The sequence below is a fragment of the Medicago truncatula genome, chromosome 3, assembly GCF_003473485.1.
Source record: "Medicago truncatula cultivar Jemalong A17 chromosome 3, MtrunA17r5.0-ANR, whole genome shotgun sequence".
Lineage (NCBI taxonomy): Eukaryota > Viridiplantae > Streptophyta > Magnoliopsida > Fabales > Fabaceae > Medicago > Medicago truncatula.
The window spans coordinates 44,636,578-44,655,700 of NC_053044.1; the positions used below are offsets into that span (position 1 = coordinate 44,636,578).

General features: G+C 32.1%; 1 protein-coding gene across 1 annotated transcript; it reads left to right on the plus strand.

Annotated features, from left to right (window-relative positions):
* The first annotated feature begins 14,710 nt into the window (after nt 1-14,710).
* On the plus strand, nt 14,711-16,629 carry LOC11418481 (pathogenesis-related genes transcriptional activator PTI6). The gene has a single exon (XM_003602138.4). It carries the CDS (start codon nt 15,231-15,233, stop codon nt 16,296-16,298), a length of 1,068 nt encoding a protein of 355 aa, XP_003602186.1. The 5' UTR covers nt 14,711-15,230; the 3' UTR covers nt 16,299-16,629.
* Nucleotides 16,630-19,123: the final 2,494 nt, after the last annotated feature.

The window sequence follows — 19,123 nt, forward strand, 5'->3', positions numbered from 1 at the left end:
AATAAAATAATCATATAATAAATAAATATACATTACATAAATCACCAAAAATCACATAAATGACACCACACAATTAAAAATAATTAAATAAAAATTAGAGTGTTACATTAGTGGTTGTTGTAACCATCCAAACCCACATTAATGGCTCTGAATCTTTCCGGACTTTACATTCTGGAATGTCTTTAGCCCTATAGGAAGTGCCAACTTTTCCCTCGTTCACCACCATTATCGCATTAATCTGAAAAATATATTCCGGAAAACAGATGTGCTTTCTGGATTATATATTCCGGAATGCATCAGTCATGGCCGGTGGTCTGCACCACACGTTTTTTTCGGTGGTCAAGTAAAAAAAACATGGTAAAACGCATTTTTTGACTGCATTTATGGCCTCCCAACCGTTTTTGACCTACCCTCCCTATAAATAGCCTTCCAAACCCCACCATTTCTCACACCATCCTCTCCCGCCCTCTCCTCCTCTTCTTCCTTCTACAACCATGGTTTTCCATCGTTGGCCTTTCATAGATAAGGGTCTCGTTGAAAACTTTCAGGGTTTGTATGAACGGTCAATGAGGATGGAACCGCACTGCAACGAAGCACGGTTCATCTGAGGGTCATGTGGGTCAGTGTGGTTCTTAGCTTGGCATGTCTAGGTGTAAGTTTGAGCACCCCCCATCTCCCTCAAGGGCATTGTTTTCTTCTTCCCACCCTCCTCTTCCTTCCTCCTCCGATTTTCCTCCAATAGGCAAACTACTGGTATGTCCCATCACATACAAGTGGTTAGACTCTTCGGAGATTAGAATTAGGCTCATAGGAGATTAGAAATAGATTTACGAATTTTGAAGATTAAAATTGCAAAACTTCTGGTAAAACATTATTTCGGATTTTCAAATCCAGAAACATCTGCAAAATTCTAACAATACCATCCGGAAAACGAAATCCGGACCAGGGATAAAATTGGAAGAAAAAAAATAGAGCGCGCGAGGAAAGACATAGAATGGGAAAAATTATAGTCTACGATCTAATATGCAACACTAGACAATTAAGTTCTCCTCAGGCTTGATTCACACATGCAATCAAAGCCCATCACATATGTGATGATAAACAAACACGAAATTAAGTTTTAATTTGAGATTTTAGAAAATATGATTACTTTATATGACGTTCTATTTCACAATGAAGTGTTGCTTAGTTTATAAGACAAGTTTGTGGGTTAATGTCACAATGGAGTGAAGCGGAGAACGATACGATGTAGGCTGAAAAACTTTTTTTTTTTTGTGGTTTGTAGGCTGGTTTTTTTTCTTCATTAAACAGCCTTCTAAAAGTGCATTGAGCATTTTTTTTTGTTAGATCATTTACAATGGTCACAAATATTCAACAACCCTCAACACCCACTTTTTCAATTCCCAACACTCCACATCATTTTCTCTCTCTTAATTCAACACCCATACAATTTTTACCTCTCCAATGGTTTTTTCATTCAACACCCTACCCCACCACCTTTTATTTCTTATTCTTATTTAATTTTATATTTTTGTTTTTATAATTACATAAAATTACAATTATCGATTATAATTAAATTAAAATGAAGAAACACTGAACAATTTTTTTTTTTTGTAAAAACAAAATTTATTTAAATAATTTATTTTTATTTTCTTAACATAAATAAAATGCAATACAACAAATAAAGACTAAAACTTCAAAAGATAAGCTAACACAAAGCTAATAATAAGATTAAGAGAGTGAAAAACTTGATTTTTTTTTCTGTGTCCAAATCAAATGATCCAAGTCTCTATTTATAGAGAAAAAAAATTACGAATTTTGGTAAAAAAAAAATTAAATTTTGCAATGAAATAATTGAGTCCAAATTATTGAGAAGATAAAAATTCAAGGAGCCAATCAAAACATGTCAAATGTCTCTGTGGACCAGGCTTTCAACATGTTGAATTTATTCAACACCTCTCTCCTCCAACTCATATTTTTTCCAATTCATCAACCCCTGCAATGGTTCAACACGTTGAATTGCAAATTCAACATCCCATTGCACATAGTCTAAGAAAAGTATAGCATAGTCGGATACTCAAATGTAAGCTAGGTAAAATTTATGTGTACAACTAGTAAAAAGACAAAAGACAAGTTGTACAAAGTGAACATTTTAGAGTGAAACTTGTCTTTTTTCTTTTTACCGGTGGACCAAAATTTTAGAGTGACGAAATTTATTTTTATTAGAACAGAACGAAAATTAAAATTTATAATGTCCGTGTTTTTTCAACCATATTAATCAAAATTAACATGATGCATATAGTTATTCAATTTGAATGCCTTTTCAATAATTTTGTAACAGATATATTACAATAACGGTAAATATCTAGGAACATCGTGACCCATGTCGTGTATGTTTTAATATTTTCTATTTGACTATTGTACTTTGATCACATTTTTATATTCACAAGCATATGTATCCAACGTGGATCTGTTAGACAATCTACTTTGATTTAAAAACTAATAATATATAACAATTTTTCAACAAAATTTAAAATCTTGCAAATGGGTCGTGTCCACGACTGGGGTTTAGCTAGAAAGCATGGCCCTTAAAATCCGGTTCATTAATTAAGTAAAACCCAATTACCTAATCTCAGTTCCATGTACTTCTGGTGACCTTGTCTCTTGTGATGACAAACCCACAATGCACGGTTGAATATATCACCTGAATAACCTAATTAGTGGCATTTTACATGTCAATTTTAGGTCACTACTTTGAGTCAATGCAATTCCTTAGCTGTAGCTGTCGACAACTATATATAATTAACACTTAATATATACAATTATATGTACTTTAGTACCTTAATACTATGTATCTAAGTACAATTTTATATATAGTTAATGAAAATATTAAGGAATTAACGGTGTTAGTTTCTCATGCTACCCACTCAAAATTTCTAATAATACTGACCAAATGTATTATGATCTATGATAATTTTGAAGTGGATACCAACTTTTTATTTTGGGTGAGACAAGATAAGAAAAATCACATGTCTTGCAGAATACATGAAGCTTGCGGCATATAGTTTGCCGTTGTTTATATGACAATAATAAAGCTTATGTTATTTTATTAAACAATTTAATTTAATTTAATTATTACGAAAACATTAAACCAAATACTTTGTAAGTAAGCACGAGTGAGTTATGCTTTTGCAGGACAGGTTTTTGGAATTGAACTTTTTCTTTACCAAACCCCCTTATTCTCTGAGTTTAGCTTTGTCTTTCTTTTGTTTGGTTCTTTACTACTTTTCTTCTTTTCTAATTTTTTTCCCCCTCCTTTCCACCGTCTCCTAATTAATCATAAAGTACATTACACATTATTTTTATGTCTATAACCAAACCCAAATTCTAACATATCCGTTATTACATTGATTTAAGGGGTTTGAAGTTTATTAAGAAGTAAGAACAAAAACATGTTCCTTCCACCACCCTCATTTTGATGCAGAAATTTTTTGAGTTGCCACTAAATCCTTTCATTCTGCCTAACTTTCAGAGTAAATTAAGATTCCAAACTCCCAAGCAATTAGCGCATTTAGTGTTTGTCAGCATAAAAATATTACTAGTACAAAGCTCAAAGCTCTACTAATACATTATTAAAGTATGGCTCAATTTTGGAATTTAGGCTAAAAAAAATTTATTAACAAAATCATGGTAGCATCGTGATTTTATTGAACTTTAAAGTGTAGTTTTTATCAATACCATGACAGCTACCGTGATTATAGAAAACTTGATGTCAATTAAAACATGCACTTAAAATATTATATCGCATTTTAGTGCTATTTCGCGGTCAATATAAACCGCGGTGCCGATTTGTTAAATAAAGAAAAACAGTGCCATTCAAGGGGCCAACAGGATCAACATTAACCCTCCTCTTTCTTCTCGAGATAAAATCCCTCATGACTTTGTTTTGTAATTGCAGATTTGCAGGCTTTTCCACATTGTATACATTACAGCCACATTTGCTGCTACATTTAAATTAACACAAGATATTTTGCAAACCGCATTACTACATGTTAGATATTAGTAATAGAAAACGTTCAGTCTTAAATAGATGTACTAATAAAGTGAAATCTTATTATGTGCATAAAAACTAAAGTCATTTTAGCTTCTTTTTTTTATTGCATCTTTTTCGAGTTTTTGCTAGGAACGAAGTAGTATCAAGATCATTTGGTATGGTAAATAATTAAAACAAACGCGATCTTTTCTAGGTCTGACAAAATAAAATAATGAGAAGAAAAAAAAAAGACAAAATAAAATAAGAAAACAGCATCACCTTTTAGAAAGAAAAATTTTATTAATTGGAACCAACATTGTGAATGTTTCTCTACTATACATTTTAGACAAATTTGTATAGGTAACTAGAGGTATACGTATAAACATTTCGGAACTGCTGGATCTAGATTTCACAGTTTTTCTATCTCATGTCATTTGTGTATTGTGCATGCTTTTTTTTCTTCTTTCTATTGTTTTGGAGGGCTTCCTCCACCTTGATTTAAAAAAAACATAATACATACAAACATTTTATTTTATATATTATAAAAAAGGATATAATAGTTTCACATATTTTGATATGCGTGCATGGTTATGTGGGACTGCCTGCACTGAATGTTGCCTGATGATAGTAGTAGTTTCTTCTAATTCACAATTGACATATTCATGCACGACTCATCACGTCTCTTTGCAATGCTCAAAAGATACTGTTTTTTATATGTAACTCTAATTCTATAGAGAGGCACGTGATCGGCTGGATACTTCAAATACATTTAACAACCTATAAGGAACCAACTGGCTATGTGTGATTTTATTAAATTACTTAGGTGGTCTCGATAAACTTAGCTCAGTTGACAGAAACATTATATTTTATATTCGGTAAAAGTTGGGATTCGAATTCTAGATTTCCGACTTATTCACTTTGAGATATACTAAGTTTCTAGTCACAAAACTACTTGACAAAAATACACATAGATGATATTTGGATTCATTAATCATTTGATCAAAGATTCCATACCTAATTGGTGCAGAAAAATACATTTATGGAGATATATATTTCTTAAGTGAATCTCGGCTATTTAGCTAAAAAAATTACAAATGGCGCAACTATACTTTGGTTTATCTAAAGGAAAATGTACTTGCATTCAAAGGTACATGTTAAAAAAACTACATAGTAATTCTTTCTAGACGTCTTTTGAGAAGTAATTCATAGATGGTTAAGTGACCAACAATTGGTATTTGGTTGTGAGTCACCAAATACCAATCGTTAGTTACTTGACGAAAAAGTTTTTCCCAAAAATTGTGCAATTTAATTTTAGGGTTAAATATGTTTTTGGTCCCCTATAAATATACAAACTTTTCGTTTTAGTCCCTTTAAATTTTTCCTTCAACTTTTAATCCCTATAAAATTTTCAATTACTACTTTTGGTCCCTATTTTTAAGTTAATTTTTGTATTTTTTAATGAAATTGTGCAGAAATATGTAGAATATTGTAAAAAATATTAACCCAAAAAATTAGAATTTTTTAACAAAACATAAATTAATTATGAATATTTAACCGTCAAACATATAAAAATTCATATTAAATTCATGTTTTGTTAAAAAATTCTAATTTTTTTTTTGGGAGAGTTTGTTATAATATTATGCATTTTTCTGCACAATTTTATTCAAAATTATGTATTCTACATATGAGTTTACTTTAAGAGAGACCAAAAGTGAAGATGGAAAATTTTTGAGGGACTAAAAGTTGAAGGAAAATTTTAGAGGGACTAAAACAAAAAGTTGGTATATTTATAGGGATCAAAAACATATTTAACCCTTAATTTTATTAGTGATATTATTTATTTGATTATACGTACATAGAAGTTAGAATCACGTGACAGAAATAAAATTAGTCCTTGCATCCACCGTAATGTTCTCAACTTTCACAGACAATACTGCTAGCTGTTTAATTGACTTATTACTGAGGAAAACAGTGGAAGCCATTAGTTATCTCTTATGTTAGTAATTTAATTAAGTTCTTTGTTATATGGTTCAAACTTCAAATTATGACACACACAAAACCAACATCTCTTGCTTCGGACAGAAGTTTATGGTTGCGTTAATTTCTAGTGAAGACTAAGGAATGAATGAAAATTCAATTTCACTCCATCTTTGTGTTATTACCGTTGTTATTTTAAACCTCATCACTCTGCTGTAACCTTGCTTGCAACCGTTAAATTATCTATCTTATATGGAAATACGAGCTGCATTGTTTTGTCTCAAACATGACACAACACAAATATTAAGACCGACATAATACTAGTTAAAGCTTCAAATTGTATGTGATAACTGGCCCTTCTTTTTAGAACAGATCTTACTATTCAATAGTTTATGTTTTCGGATTTATTACGGTAACATGTAACTAGTCTTGTATGTGCAATATTTTTTTTTAACTAAGATATATATTATGGTGCTCAGATGCTAGAACTAATTTTCAATGTGATTGAGAGTATTAATTAGAGATATTGGTCTTCCTCAATCAATAGTTAATTTGAGAGAACATAAGTTCTATTCATAGATGAAACAATTTTTAGATAAACTATCTTTTACAATCGAACTCTTGATTATCAAGGTCTCTTACCTCTTAGAACCAGATTGTTAATAAAGAAAATTAACAGTTAAGTTTTTTTATAATTAAAGTCGAGATCAAAGTACTATTTGATCTTATATTAAGTACTCCATCTAGTCATTAATATAACAAAAATATTTCAAATTTTAGTCATTATAAATAAAAGTTAACTATATTTCTTAAGTATTTAATGTTATTATTCCTAATACATTGTTTATTTTATTAAGAAAAAAATAATATGGATAGTTGAGTAAGTTTTCTACTATCAAAGAAAACAATATAGTAAATTTAACTTGTACGAAACTAGAAAATCAATTGTAGTGAGCTGAACTTTTTAATCACAATAAAGGTAGTTATTTTTGTTTATAAGTAGTGACTGAAGTATTATCATATTAACAAAAAGACAAATATTGTTATAAAATATTATTGTTTTTTATTCAACCTCCAACTTGTACGCAGTGTAGTCTTCCTTGTGATTTGTCGAATTTGGTGTTCTTGGCTGTGTGTCTACCTTGGTCCAAGGTCCGTGTATTACTTGGCTCAATGTGACAATGTCAATGGTGAATAGACCACTTCCCAAGAGTTTTCAAAACATTGGTTTTGCTTTTCACGATCCATATACATTTGAATTGGTGTGGCTTGGCTTAGAATTATATCTCTTATGTCATGGGATCTTTCAAAACATACGCAACATCTTGATGGTTTAGTTTTATGTGACTCAAAAATTCAAAAATGAAGAACAATATAGCTTCTCAAAAACATTCAAGAACTTCTTTCAAATAAAAAGAAAATGTAGACCAGATATTATTTTCATTTGTATGTTATTATAAGTATTGTTCTTGTATTTTATTTTATTTTTATAAAAGAGGTTAGAACAAATGTAAAGTTGAGTAAAAAAAAGAACATATGTAAAGTTAAAAAAGCCTTACAAGTAAGGAAATGTGTGTAATACACAGATGAGAAACCTTTGTTTTGTCGGAATATTTTGGGAAATATCAAGTGCGCCCACTTGTCCAAAACAAGTTGTATCGATACCTTTTTATCCCTATCACATGATGCCAAGGGATATAGCGTACGTTGTCTCATACTCAATTTTTGTGTTCTTTACTTACATTTTGTAAAGCTAGTAAGAATGTGGGTCCATTACAAAAGGAAAATGTTACATAGACACCCTTTATTTCCATACACTCTTGTACACTCCATACATTAGGAAGAAAGAAGAGGAGAGAAAAGAGAAAGTGTGCTTGTGCGGGGTCCATGTGGCCACGTGTCAAATTTTTATGTGGGTGTCAAATGATGTATTGCCACCTAAGGATGTATATGTATCATAACTCTTACAAAAAAAACCGTAGGAATGTTATTTGAAAATGAAAAGTGTTAACAGTACTCTCTTTTTAACCTTTTAATGCTCACTCAAACACTTTATTTTTCATTTGGTGAAACATATATGTGTGTCCCACCATTTTATCCGGATCTTAATTTTTAAGTGTGAGATCCGCGTTGATTTTTTATGAGAATAAATATAGTTCAATTTTGTCTATGTATGTATTTATAGTCAAAATGGTTCTTGGTTGTGAGATCGTTTTATATTAATGATGATGTTACAAATTCAAACATAGGTCATCACATTTTTCTCACTCGGTGTTTATTTTAATGTGTTGATCACTAAGTTAATAGAAAAAATGAAATATAAAGTTTTTTCTTCATAAACTGCACAAGACAAGTGGAAGAACATCCTAGTCAACTCTCAGTAATAACATGAGCATTCCTGAAAATCTTAACTCCATACAAGATTAAAAATGTCTCAAAGCTCATAGAACAAAATTAAATCCTTAATGATGTCAACAAAAATAAAAAAAAAATTGAATCCTTAATAAGTGGACTAACTTCACATAGTCAATATTTTTGTGGTAGAAAGCTTTTGACACATACCAGGATATATCACTAACGCCAATTCACCTGATGATAACAGCAAAAATATTAATGTAATGTTACATCATATATATATCCAACCACAAGGGATGCTGGATAAACCAAAACAGCCTTTTTATTTTCTAAAACGGCAAAACACAGTCTTGTTTATACTTGTTTTTTATTTTTATTTTTATTTTTATTTTTATCAAAAATTTCAATTCTTATTTGAAAATATAATTACCACCAATCAGTAGGTGACATATAAAGACATAAGTCACAACTGGACTTATATATAAAGCCAGGTCACAGGCATTTACAACAACCTTTCCGGTGTACAAATTATTTTTGACTGTAACATAAGCCTACAAATATTTTTGTCTTTCCTTATTTGGATTATTTATTTCATGAAATAAAACCAAAAAAAACAGTCGCCCACTTTGTTTTATGTCCTGTTTTAGACTTCCACGTATTTTTGGGTCCTTTTCTTTTTGCCGGACATGGCCCTTGAATTTACATTTCAAGTTTATATTCTTCTACTTTTAATTGAGGTAAAAAAATTCATTTGTAAGCTTTAGCAACATGTTAATATTCCTTTTTTCTATCATACTTGCTCTTAAAGACGGAGCTAGAAGAGGATCAACAAAGGTCACAAAATATATTTATTTTTTTTGTTAACTTTATTTGATATATGTATAATGACCCATTATTTGAACTTTGTACCTTAAACAATTAAGTTTATAAGTTTAATTACACTAATCCTTAATAGCAAAAAAAAAGTGTTGTTTTATCTACAGCTTATAGCAAACCCTAATCTTTAACTAAAATTCCAATTTATGATTCCTCGTTGCAATTTCATGTAAAAATATTAAATATTGAATCACTACATGTGGTTTTATTTGGCACTCTTAACCACTACCAACGATTCATTAATCGTGATTTCATCACGAGTTCATTCCCCTGGGAGTGGTTATGGTGCATAGGGAAATTCTTATGCACCGTGCATAAATCTCATTTGAAATATAATTGCCTCCCTACACCTCCAAGCGAAATCAAACGAAACAACACTACAACCGTAGAAATCATCATTTTAGTTCAATAATGATTTCAGAGTATTGATTTGGTTCAATGACAGTCACAAATGTCCTTATTATAGTATGTTTTGTATAAAATTATGCCAAAATCATTTTGCTGTGGAAATGGTTTTTGTGAGTTGTACTCCAAAATCATTAGATGTACATAATGGTTTCCAGCAGGTGAAAAAAAACTAAGGACCTAGAGCCATTGTCATCATTCAGTTTTGGACTGACACAATTGGAGGAGGAGGAAAGAAATTGTTTCTGTGAGTTGTATTCCAAAACCATTTTGTTGTGGAAATGGTTTCTGTGTGTTGTACTCCAAAACCATTTTGATGTGGGAATGGTTTCCAGAAATTTTTGTTGTGGGAATGGTTTCAACAATTCATTTTTTGAGCTTTCACTACAAATCCATCAAACACTTTTCCAGCAAACAATCATCAGAATCATAACACACTACAAATTTTGAATTCTTCTCTTCTCTTCTATCAATTTCGAATTCTTCTCTTCTATCAATTTCGAATTCTTCTCTTCCTTGTCCTTTTTTTCGAATCTTTGAAGCTAGATCTAGGCATATGTGTTTGCTTTTCAAAAAATTTAAAGGTGGATTTGAGTTTAAAAAGAAAATGGATGTCGGATTCTTGAATTATTTTTTTGAAAACGGAGGTTTTTGCTATCTCCAGCGAGGTGCCGGCGCTTGAAGAGGAGGTCGGAGAAGAACCTCTTTTGCAGAGCATCTCTCTCTAAGTTTCAGACTTAGAGAGAGAAAGAGTGTTGGTTTATGACTTTTTTTTTGTTTGAAGTTGTTTTTATACTGCCTTTTCTTATGTAAATCCAATGGTTGTGAAGTGTTTATGTACGGTGCATAAGGAAATGACTTATGCACCATAACTTTTCCCCATTCTCGTACGTTTGTATTTTCGTTGTTTCATATGCTTGTGTCAGCTATTCCAAAATCGGTTTAGTCTTTATCATTCTTTGGCAAACCTCAAGGTACTCAACTTTCTTATATAATTAAAATTTCTTAAATATCTTGCATATTTTGTGCATTTAAAAATTTATTTTTCTTCACAAAACTATATTTTTAAATCGGTCCCCCCTAAATCTAATTTCTAGCTCTGTCTCTGCTTACTATCTTATTTGGTGAAATACACTTGAAGGATATAGCTTTCAAAAGGGATTACCCGACCCTAAATAGACCGGGTTGACGGATATCGGGCTAAAAAACATTGAGACAATATAGATATGAAAAAAAACAATTATTTTTTTAGCTTTACTTTTCCCACCTTATGCCTTTCCTCGCGCGCCCTATTTATTCTCAATTTTATCCCTGGTCCGGATTTCGTTTTCCGAATTGCATTGTTAGAATTTTGCAGATGTCTCCGAATTTTAAAATTTGGAATAATGTTTTTCCAGAACTTTTACAATTCGTAAAATAAAATGCGAATAAAATAAAAAACAGAAATAAAAAGACACAAACATAGAGACAACTCATTTTATTAACATATGAACAATACATTACAATAATTTTCAAGCTTCTTAAGCTTATTACGTAAGATCCTAAATCTATTTCTAATCTCCTAAGAGCCTAATTCGAATCTCCTAAGAGCCTAACCATTGCTATGTGATAGGACATAGCAGTAGTTTCCCTATTCGAGGGCAACCGGAGGAAGAGGGAAGAAGAGAACAATGCCCCTGAGAGAGGTAGGGGGTGCTCAAACTTACGCACAGACAGGTCAAGCTAAGAAGCACACTGACCCACATGACCCTCAGATGAACTGCACATCGTTGCAGTGCGGTTCCATCCTCATTGACCGTTCATACAAACCCTGAAAGTTTTCAACGACGCGCTTATCAATGAAAGGCCAACGATGGAAAACCATGGTTGTAGAAGGAAGAAGAGGAGGAGAGGGTGGGAGAGGATGGTGTGAGAAATGGTGGGGTTTGGAAGGCTATTTATAGGGAGGCTTGAGTCAAAAACGGTTAGGAGGTCATAAATGCAGTCAAAAAACGTGGTGAAACACGTTTTTTTTACTTGACCACCGACAAAAACGTGTGGTGCAGACTACCGGTTATGACTGATGCATTCCGGATTAATGCGATATTGGTGAACGAGGAAAAAGTTGGCACTTCTTGTAGGGTTAAGGAAGTTTCGGAATGTAAAATTCGGAAAGCTTCAGCATTAGATTCTTTTGAAAGAGAGCTATTAATGTGGGTTTGGACGGTTACAACCACTAACACGTTTTCATTGACTGTAGTAATGACCTAGGACTTGTTTTAGGCTATAAATATGCTTCCATCTTCAACAAATACCTTCATTCTCCACTTCACCTCTTTTCTTCCATTTTCTTTAAATGCTTTTAGTTTTTTAGGGGTGTCGGTGGTGTCATGATCATTGTTGATCGTTCATGGGAACCCTGTAATTGCAATGCATTGCAGCTTGTGTGGGGTTCATATAACGGTCAACAGAGACCCTTGACATCAAAGAAAGACACATAAAAACACATAACATCTGGTCCTGATTTCGTTTTCCGGAAATCACTAACAATCTGGTCCGGATTATGTAATCCGGACCAGAAATATTTTAGTAAATTTTGCCGGGCGCGCGAGAAGGCAGCAGGGTGGGAAAAGTAAAACTCTTATTTTTCTCATCCTATTCTCGTCTCATGCGACCTACCAGTTTTGGATATAATATTGAGATTTCGGATTATATAACTCGAAAAACGTTTTCCCCCCATTTTTTGTGGAAAAATGTTTTTTCGCCTAATCGGATCTTATAAGATGAATACTATAGGGGATGTTTGGATTATAAAATACATAACTATTACGAACTTTTGCAAAATACATAACTATAATAACAAAACAAACTCAAATTACACGAATTAATTAATTTATGAACTTCAAAAATCTAACCTTTAAATGTTGGTTATAATTGGGATATGTATTACTTAGTGCACCTTGCTTAAAAAAAAAAGTATTACTTAGTGAACCTAGTAAGTTTTATGGGGGCTTAAAGATACACTGGTAGTATTATCAAAGAAAAAAATAGTTATCTTGCGGGGGGGGGGGGGGGGGGGGCTAAATGTTTAACATGGGTATCGGCCACTGCAGGCAACGACATCAAATTCTAAGGTACAATGCATACAATATGGTTACTTTACATCTTTAACTAATCCAAGGTCTCATAACTTCAAATTAGTCTAATGTAAATTCATGCATTTGGGATGAGGAAAAGGGGAACTCTTCCTATCCTATTTCTTAGATGACGACGATGATGATGCAAAACCCTAAGCTCCCCTTTTGCTCCCAACCTTTTTCCCCAAATCCCTCTTTAGCATCATAAACTCTAACTCAATTTCACCCTCTTTATTTCTAAATTGCTAAATTACAAAAGAAATATACCTATTATTACTTTATAAAATAATTATTTTAAATATTTTTAAAATAAAAGTTACACGTTTGTAAGATCTAATTCAACTGACGACGTCAATATTAGTAGATCGTACATCTTCATCGATTTCAAACTCAAGATATCACAATTATGTGTTTGAACTTCAGGTGATGCTTACCACTTTGACGGACGAAAGAAGAAAATATAGTATACAACTTAGTGTTTAATCCACCAGACAAAGTTACTATTGTATTTTTTGTTGACAAAGTTTCTATTAAAAAAAATAACATAAAAGAGAAAACAAAAAATAAAAACCTTAACATTGCTAAAACAAGTTACTATTATTAACCCACCAATACACATGACCTACCCACCACCCCATGCCAGCTCAAAATGTAGTGTTTTCACGAAAACAACCATGAGAATCACATTATCAAATTACCCTCTTGTCTTTATGCAATGTCAAATACATTTTTCGAAAATAATTGTATGAGTTTTTATTTTATTGTTGTACGTTGGATATCTTCATGCACAATTACAGATGTTACAAACTCATCATTTTAAGAATTTTAACCTTTGTTGCATGTTTTTGGTAACATATTTTTTTAAAGGTCATGTAAATGTGTGTCTTAAGGATATAAATTTTTTTTTTGAAAAAAAAAAAAAAACTTGTATTCTTAAGGATGCAAGTTAAAAAATTAAAAATTAAATCAATCAATAACTGTACAAATTAAAAAAGTAAAATTTAAGGTTTTTAAAATTAAAAATACACAATTTCTAAGATTTTATTTCTACTTTTGATTTCATACTTGTGTCCTACACAAGTTAACATTTTTCTTTTGTTTATATATACGTCAATTGTGATAAAAAAACAATTCATTCAATTTAGTCAAAACAATTAAATACATTTAAATTTTTCATAAACTTTTATTAATATTCAATATGTATTTAAAAGAATAATTTTTCTCTTTTTTGTAACCATGCTGAGAAGAAATCAAAGAAAATATTTACACAAAAATCCTTATAGGTATGTGTCGGAATTCAAACTATATTTTCCATAATTATTCGATTTAAGGGTGAACTTCAAATCATAAATCTATTTGAGGACTAAAGTAAAAAAAAAAAAGCTTATTTTTTGCACAATGATAAAAATTGAAAAAATCTAAACTCAAATTTGTTCAAAGTAAACTTCTGTATTCAAAGGGACAGTGTGATTAATTTTGAGCATAATCGACGGAGGATAAGAAAATGAAGGAAATATTGTGTTTTATTAGTCAAACGAATTTGACCAAGTATCTTGGGCCTCACGTGACTCACATCACAACAATACTACTGAACAAAGATTGTGGTATATTATTGCTCAAGTAAACACCGTTAGATGTTGTCTCATTGGTCTAGATCTCTCTTATGTGAAAACATCTCACCAACGTGTTAAAATCTCGTATTAAATGCGGCGAGTCGTAGAATTATGTCTTCTCACTATCAACTCAAACCTTTTCAATTTCTCTCTCTTCTTCTTCCTTTTTTCAAAGGAAACAATAAATTGAAATTAATGAAAATAAATTTGTAACATAAAAATATTAAAACATACAAATAAAAACAAAAAGGTATTTATATAAATTAATTTAATGAAGAATGATATTTTTCTATTTCTTTTTTCGGCTGTTGAATCCTATAAAACGGGATTTTAGTGTTTTGGTCCTCTCATAAACACTGAACTATTACTCTCTTCAATTCTTAGCTTTCTTTACCCATTCACTGATACCAACAACACATATCACTCTTCACCCAACAGAATCTATACCTTTTCTTCCTTCTATTCTCTTTGAATCCATAGTTTTTTCATCTTTTTCATTCAAGAGAAGTTTCAACGAAAGTCTCCTCCAGTCACAAACTCATCAATACAAGAATCACCACCACCCATGATGTTAAAAGCTTTTCTTTCTTCTTTATTCTCATCACTCTCTACTCCTTTCCGTTTTTAATATTTACACCCTTTTACTTTCTTTTTCTTGATCTTTTTTCCTCTTAAATCTTTACCTTTTCATATCTTTTTGGAAGATTTCTTCATAAAAAGCCTTTGGAATACTCATCCTAAAGGTTTATAGGCTATAACCCTTCTTCTTCACGGTTCTCTTTATATTCTAAAACCGGGCCTATTTGTTCCTTAACCACACACACTCTTTTTTCTTTGTCATAAGAGTCAAACACAATGGAAAAACAGAGTATCCTATGCAAATACACAGAACATGAAACTGTTACAAAAAAACTCATCACAACAAAGAAAAATGGTCACAGTAACAACAACAACAATACAACCATAAACCCAAGAGTTGTAAGAATATCTGTCACCGACCCAGATGCAACCGACTCATCAAGTGATGAAGAAGGACAAATACAAACCTTCAGAAACAGAACAAAACGTTATATAAACCGTATTGAAATTGAAACCACTACAAAAGCTGTTGTTAGCAGAAAAAGACCCGCCGGAGAAACATCAACTGTACGACGGCCGGCGAAGATTCCGGCAGTCAACAACGGTAAAAAGTTCCGTGGTGTACGACAGAGACCATGGGGTAAGTGGGCTGCAGAGATTCGAGATCCTGCACGGAGGGTTCGTCTTTGGTTAGGTACTTTTGAAACTGCAGAAGAAGCTGCTATGGTTTATGACAATGCCGCTATTAAGCTTCGTGGACCAGACGCTTTAACAAACTTCCTCACACCGCCGCTGAAAGAAGATATTCCGGTAGAACCTTCCACCGTGAAACCAGAAATGAAGGTTGTTGTTGATGCTGATGTTGAAGGTGAAGCTTCTGGCCTTGGTAACTCCGGTTATGATTCCGGTGAAGAAATATGTGTTCCACTTTCTTCTCCAACTTCAGTTTTAAATTTCCGGAGTAACTCTGGCGAAGAGGAACAAAGTGAAGCTTGTGAGGTTTTCAGAGATTGTCAAGGTGAGACAACAACAAATTTGTTTGATGAAACTGCGTCATTTTTTCAACAAGATATGCCTTGTTGGGATGATGTGTTCAACTTCCAAACACCAGATTTTCCTACGTTGTTTGAAGAAGACAGTAACAAAATGATGTTTGAAGAAAATACAACGCCTTTTTTGTTTGATGAAGATTTAAGTGACAGCATTGTTCTTGCTGACTCACTCATAGATTTTGAAAAAGCATGTTTTCCTTCACCTTCTTCTTCTTCTACTACATCTTTGTGTCAAGTGGATGATTTCTTTCAAGACATATTGTTAGGTTCAGATCCTCTTGTTGTGCTTTGAGAACAGAAGCTGAGGTTTTGTACCATGATTTTGGTTCCGGTGAGATAACAAAAAATATAAAATAAAAGTTACTTCAAAAATAATTAATATTAATTAGTTTATTTGGTTATTATTATTTGTTTTGTACACTCTGTTTAGAAAATGCTAATGGAGTGTATGGTTGAGTGAAGTTTTGTTTAGATTCTACTTGTAATAGTTGTTATTTTTACCTAATAATTAGAATGGTTGAGAAATGTAATGTATATTGATTGGAAGGTTTAATATTCCAATTCCAGTTCTTTACAATTTGGTAATGCTAATTAGAAGGTTTAATATTGATTGGAAGGTTTAATTAGAACCACATCTTGTTCTTTGAGAAGCCTATTGTTATAGTTTGAATTTAATTGAATTTTTCAACTAAGAGTTAATCAATTTTGTTTTGTTGAAGAAAACATAAAAATGTCAAATATTGAATAGAAATTTGTTGTGTGGGGGCGCTGATTGCGGTTGTGGCCGGTCAGTCGGTGAGTACAAAAACGGTAGCGGTATGAAATAATAATGTGAAATTAAAGACTTTAATTGTTCTAATTTGAGAATCTAATAGTATAATGTTTAAAACGTTATAGTATTAGTGCACGCGGGGTTAGCATAAAATAAAAATGTTGGAAGCTTTAACAAGTGTGAGTCCCATGCTGCAAAGAAAAGAAAGTGTATAAAGAGAAAGAAATGCGTGTGTATAGTGTACTATCAAAAGCTGAACGGCAGAAGAGCGTATTAATTGTCGGGATTGGACTTTTTCATTGCACGAGACTTGTTTTGGTCTATTTTCCGTCTTTGTCTGCCTTGGCTTGAGATATCTTACAACTACAATACAACAAGGGAGTCATACTGTAACTGTATTATACTGAATCATACCGTACACAACAAGTAGTCTGCCGATATATTTAAAAATGGTCCACAAGTTTTTTTTTTTAAGAAAGAAAAAATGGTCCACAAGTTCAAATACAAAACTTAAAATATCAAGATAAATGGTTCAAATGTTGAAATCAGTAGACTAGATTTTGTGATTAGGGTTTCAACCTCGATTTTTTCATATAGAAATTCACTTGTTGTGGTTATATCAAAAGCTGAACGGCAGAAGAGCATATTAGTTTTATATGATTGGGGTTTGTGAAGAGCGTATTTTTTCATTTATGTGTCACTTGTTGTGGTTATAATAAATTTTGAGAAAATCAAAGGTAGTTATAAGTATTTTTCAAAGGACTAAACTGAGCGATTATCGTAACATCAAAACTAAAATACATATTTATTCAAGAGCTAGAGATGAATAAGACAGCTATCCCAATTTTGTTTAAAGAAATAACATGAGCAATCCACTGTTTTCATGAGTATTACTTAGTTGGTAGAGATGTCACTATATATATATATATAGGGGTTAAGGTTCGAACTCTATATTTCAACATATTTATCATGGTGACTTTTTAGTCATTAAGCAACTTGAAAGAAGAAAAAAGAAACAAACGTGACTCACTATATAATATAAAGTAGATAATATCAATCATTAAATAACAAATCATACATGTACATCATAGGTACATTGTAGCCAGTGGCGGAGCCAAAAAATTTATAGAGCCTGGGCAAAAATTGCATATTTCATGCGGATATAATTTTATAGACTTCCCATATAATGTTACTTCCTTCCTGCGGATAATTGCACATTTCCTGCGGATCCTAAAATTCTAAGGAAACAATTACCCCGAAGGTATTACATTTACCTTGGAACCTAAATCCTTGGCAAAATCCGCAGGAAAAGGCAGAGGTTCTAGTAATTGCTGGGCTTACTACAAAAAAAGTAGAAGCTGAGCCTGGGCTAGTGCTCAGGCTAACTGGGGGGTGGCTCCGCCCCTGATTGTAGCAAATCACAAGTTCTTTAAAACAATTTGTAAATTTTATTTATTTTATATTTACTCGATTTAGGTGCTCCAAATCCATGAACCATTGTTATAGAGAGACATTTATGTTATTTATTAATTTTTTTTAAGGTCAAATACACACACCCCAAGAATAACTCCCTCCAACACAACAAGTATTGGAACGACTTATTAAAAGTACAAAGTTACATTGCAAAAATCTCCAAACAAATACAAAGGAAAACGAGCACGCAAGAAACTAGGAAACAACAGTTAAACAAGGAATATAATTAAGCCTACATAACTCATACTCAAAATAGAAAGCAAAATAATTCGATTTTATTCACCAAAAAAGTTGAAGCTTAACCTTTTCACTTAAAAATGTAAAGGTCCCTCCTTGTTAGAGGTGTCAAATGGGCTGGTCCGGCCCCAAGAGACCCGACTACATAAATGGGTCAGCCCGACCCGACTCAATTATAATTGGGCCGCATATTCTAGAACCCAGCCCGGCCTGTGTGGGCCATGGTGTAACGCCCACTTTCGTTTAATCGTTTATTTAATCGAGTTTATGTGATTATATTATAATTATATAATATATGCATGATTTTGATATGTTTTGATGATTTATGATGATTTGATCGATGACGTGATGAGTTATGAGTTTTGGAAGATTTGATAAGGATATGAGAATTATTTTGTTGTTAAATAAAATAAAGATTTGAAAATAATATAAAATATTTAGTTAAGGGCTGTTTTGATATTTTAGATAGTTTTGGGGGAGAAAGTGAGATAAGATAAGTAATTAAGAAGAGATATAAATAGGGAAGACCTAATTGTTAGAAAAACTGATTGTACGTGAAAACTTTTGGAAAAAGGGAGAAAAAGCTTAGAGAGGAGCAAGAGACCAAGAGGGCTGCGATTTTCTGCAAACTTAAG

Bases quoted from the DNA above. Each gene is read 5' to 3' on its own strand.
- LOC11418481 (XM_003602138.4), top strand. From the start codon at position 15,231: ATGGAAAAACAGAGTATCCTATGCAAATACACAGAACATGAAACTGTT.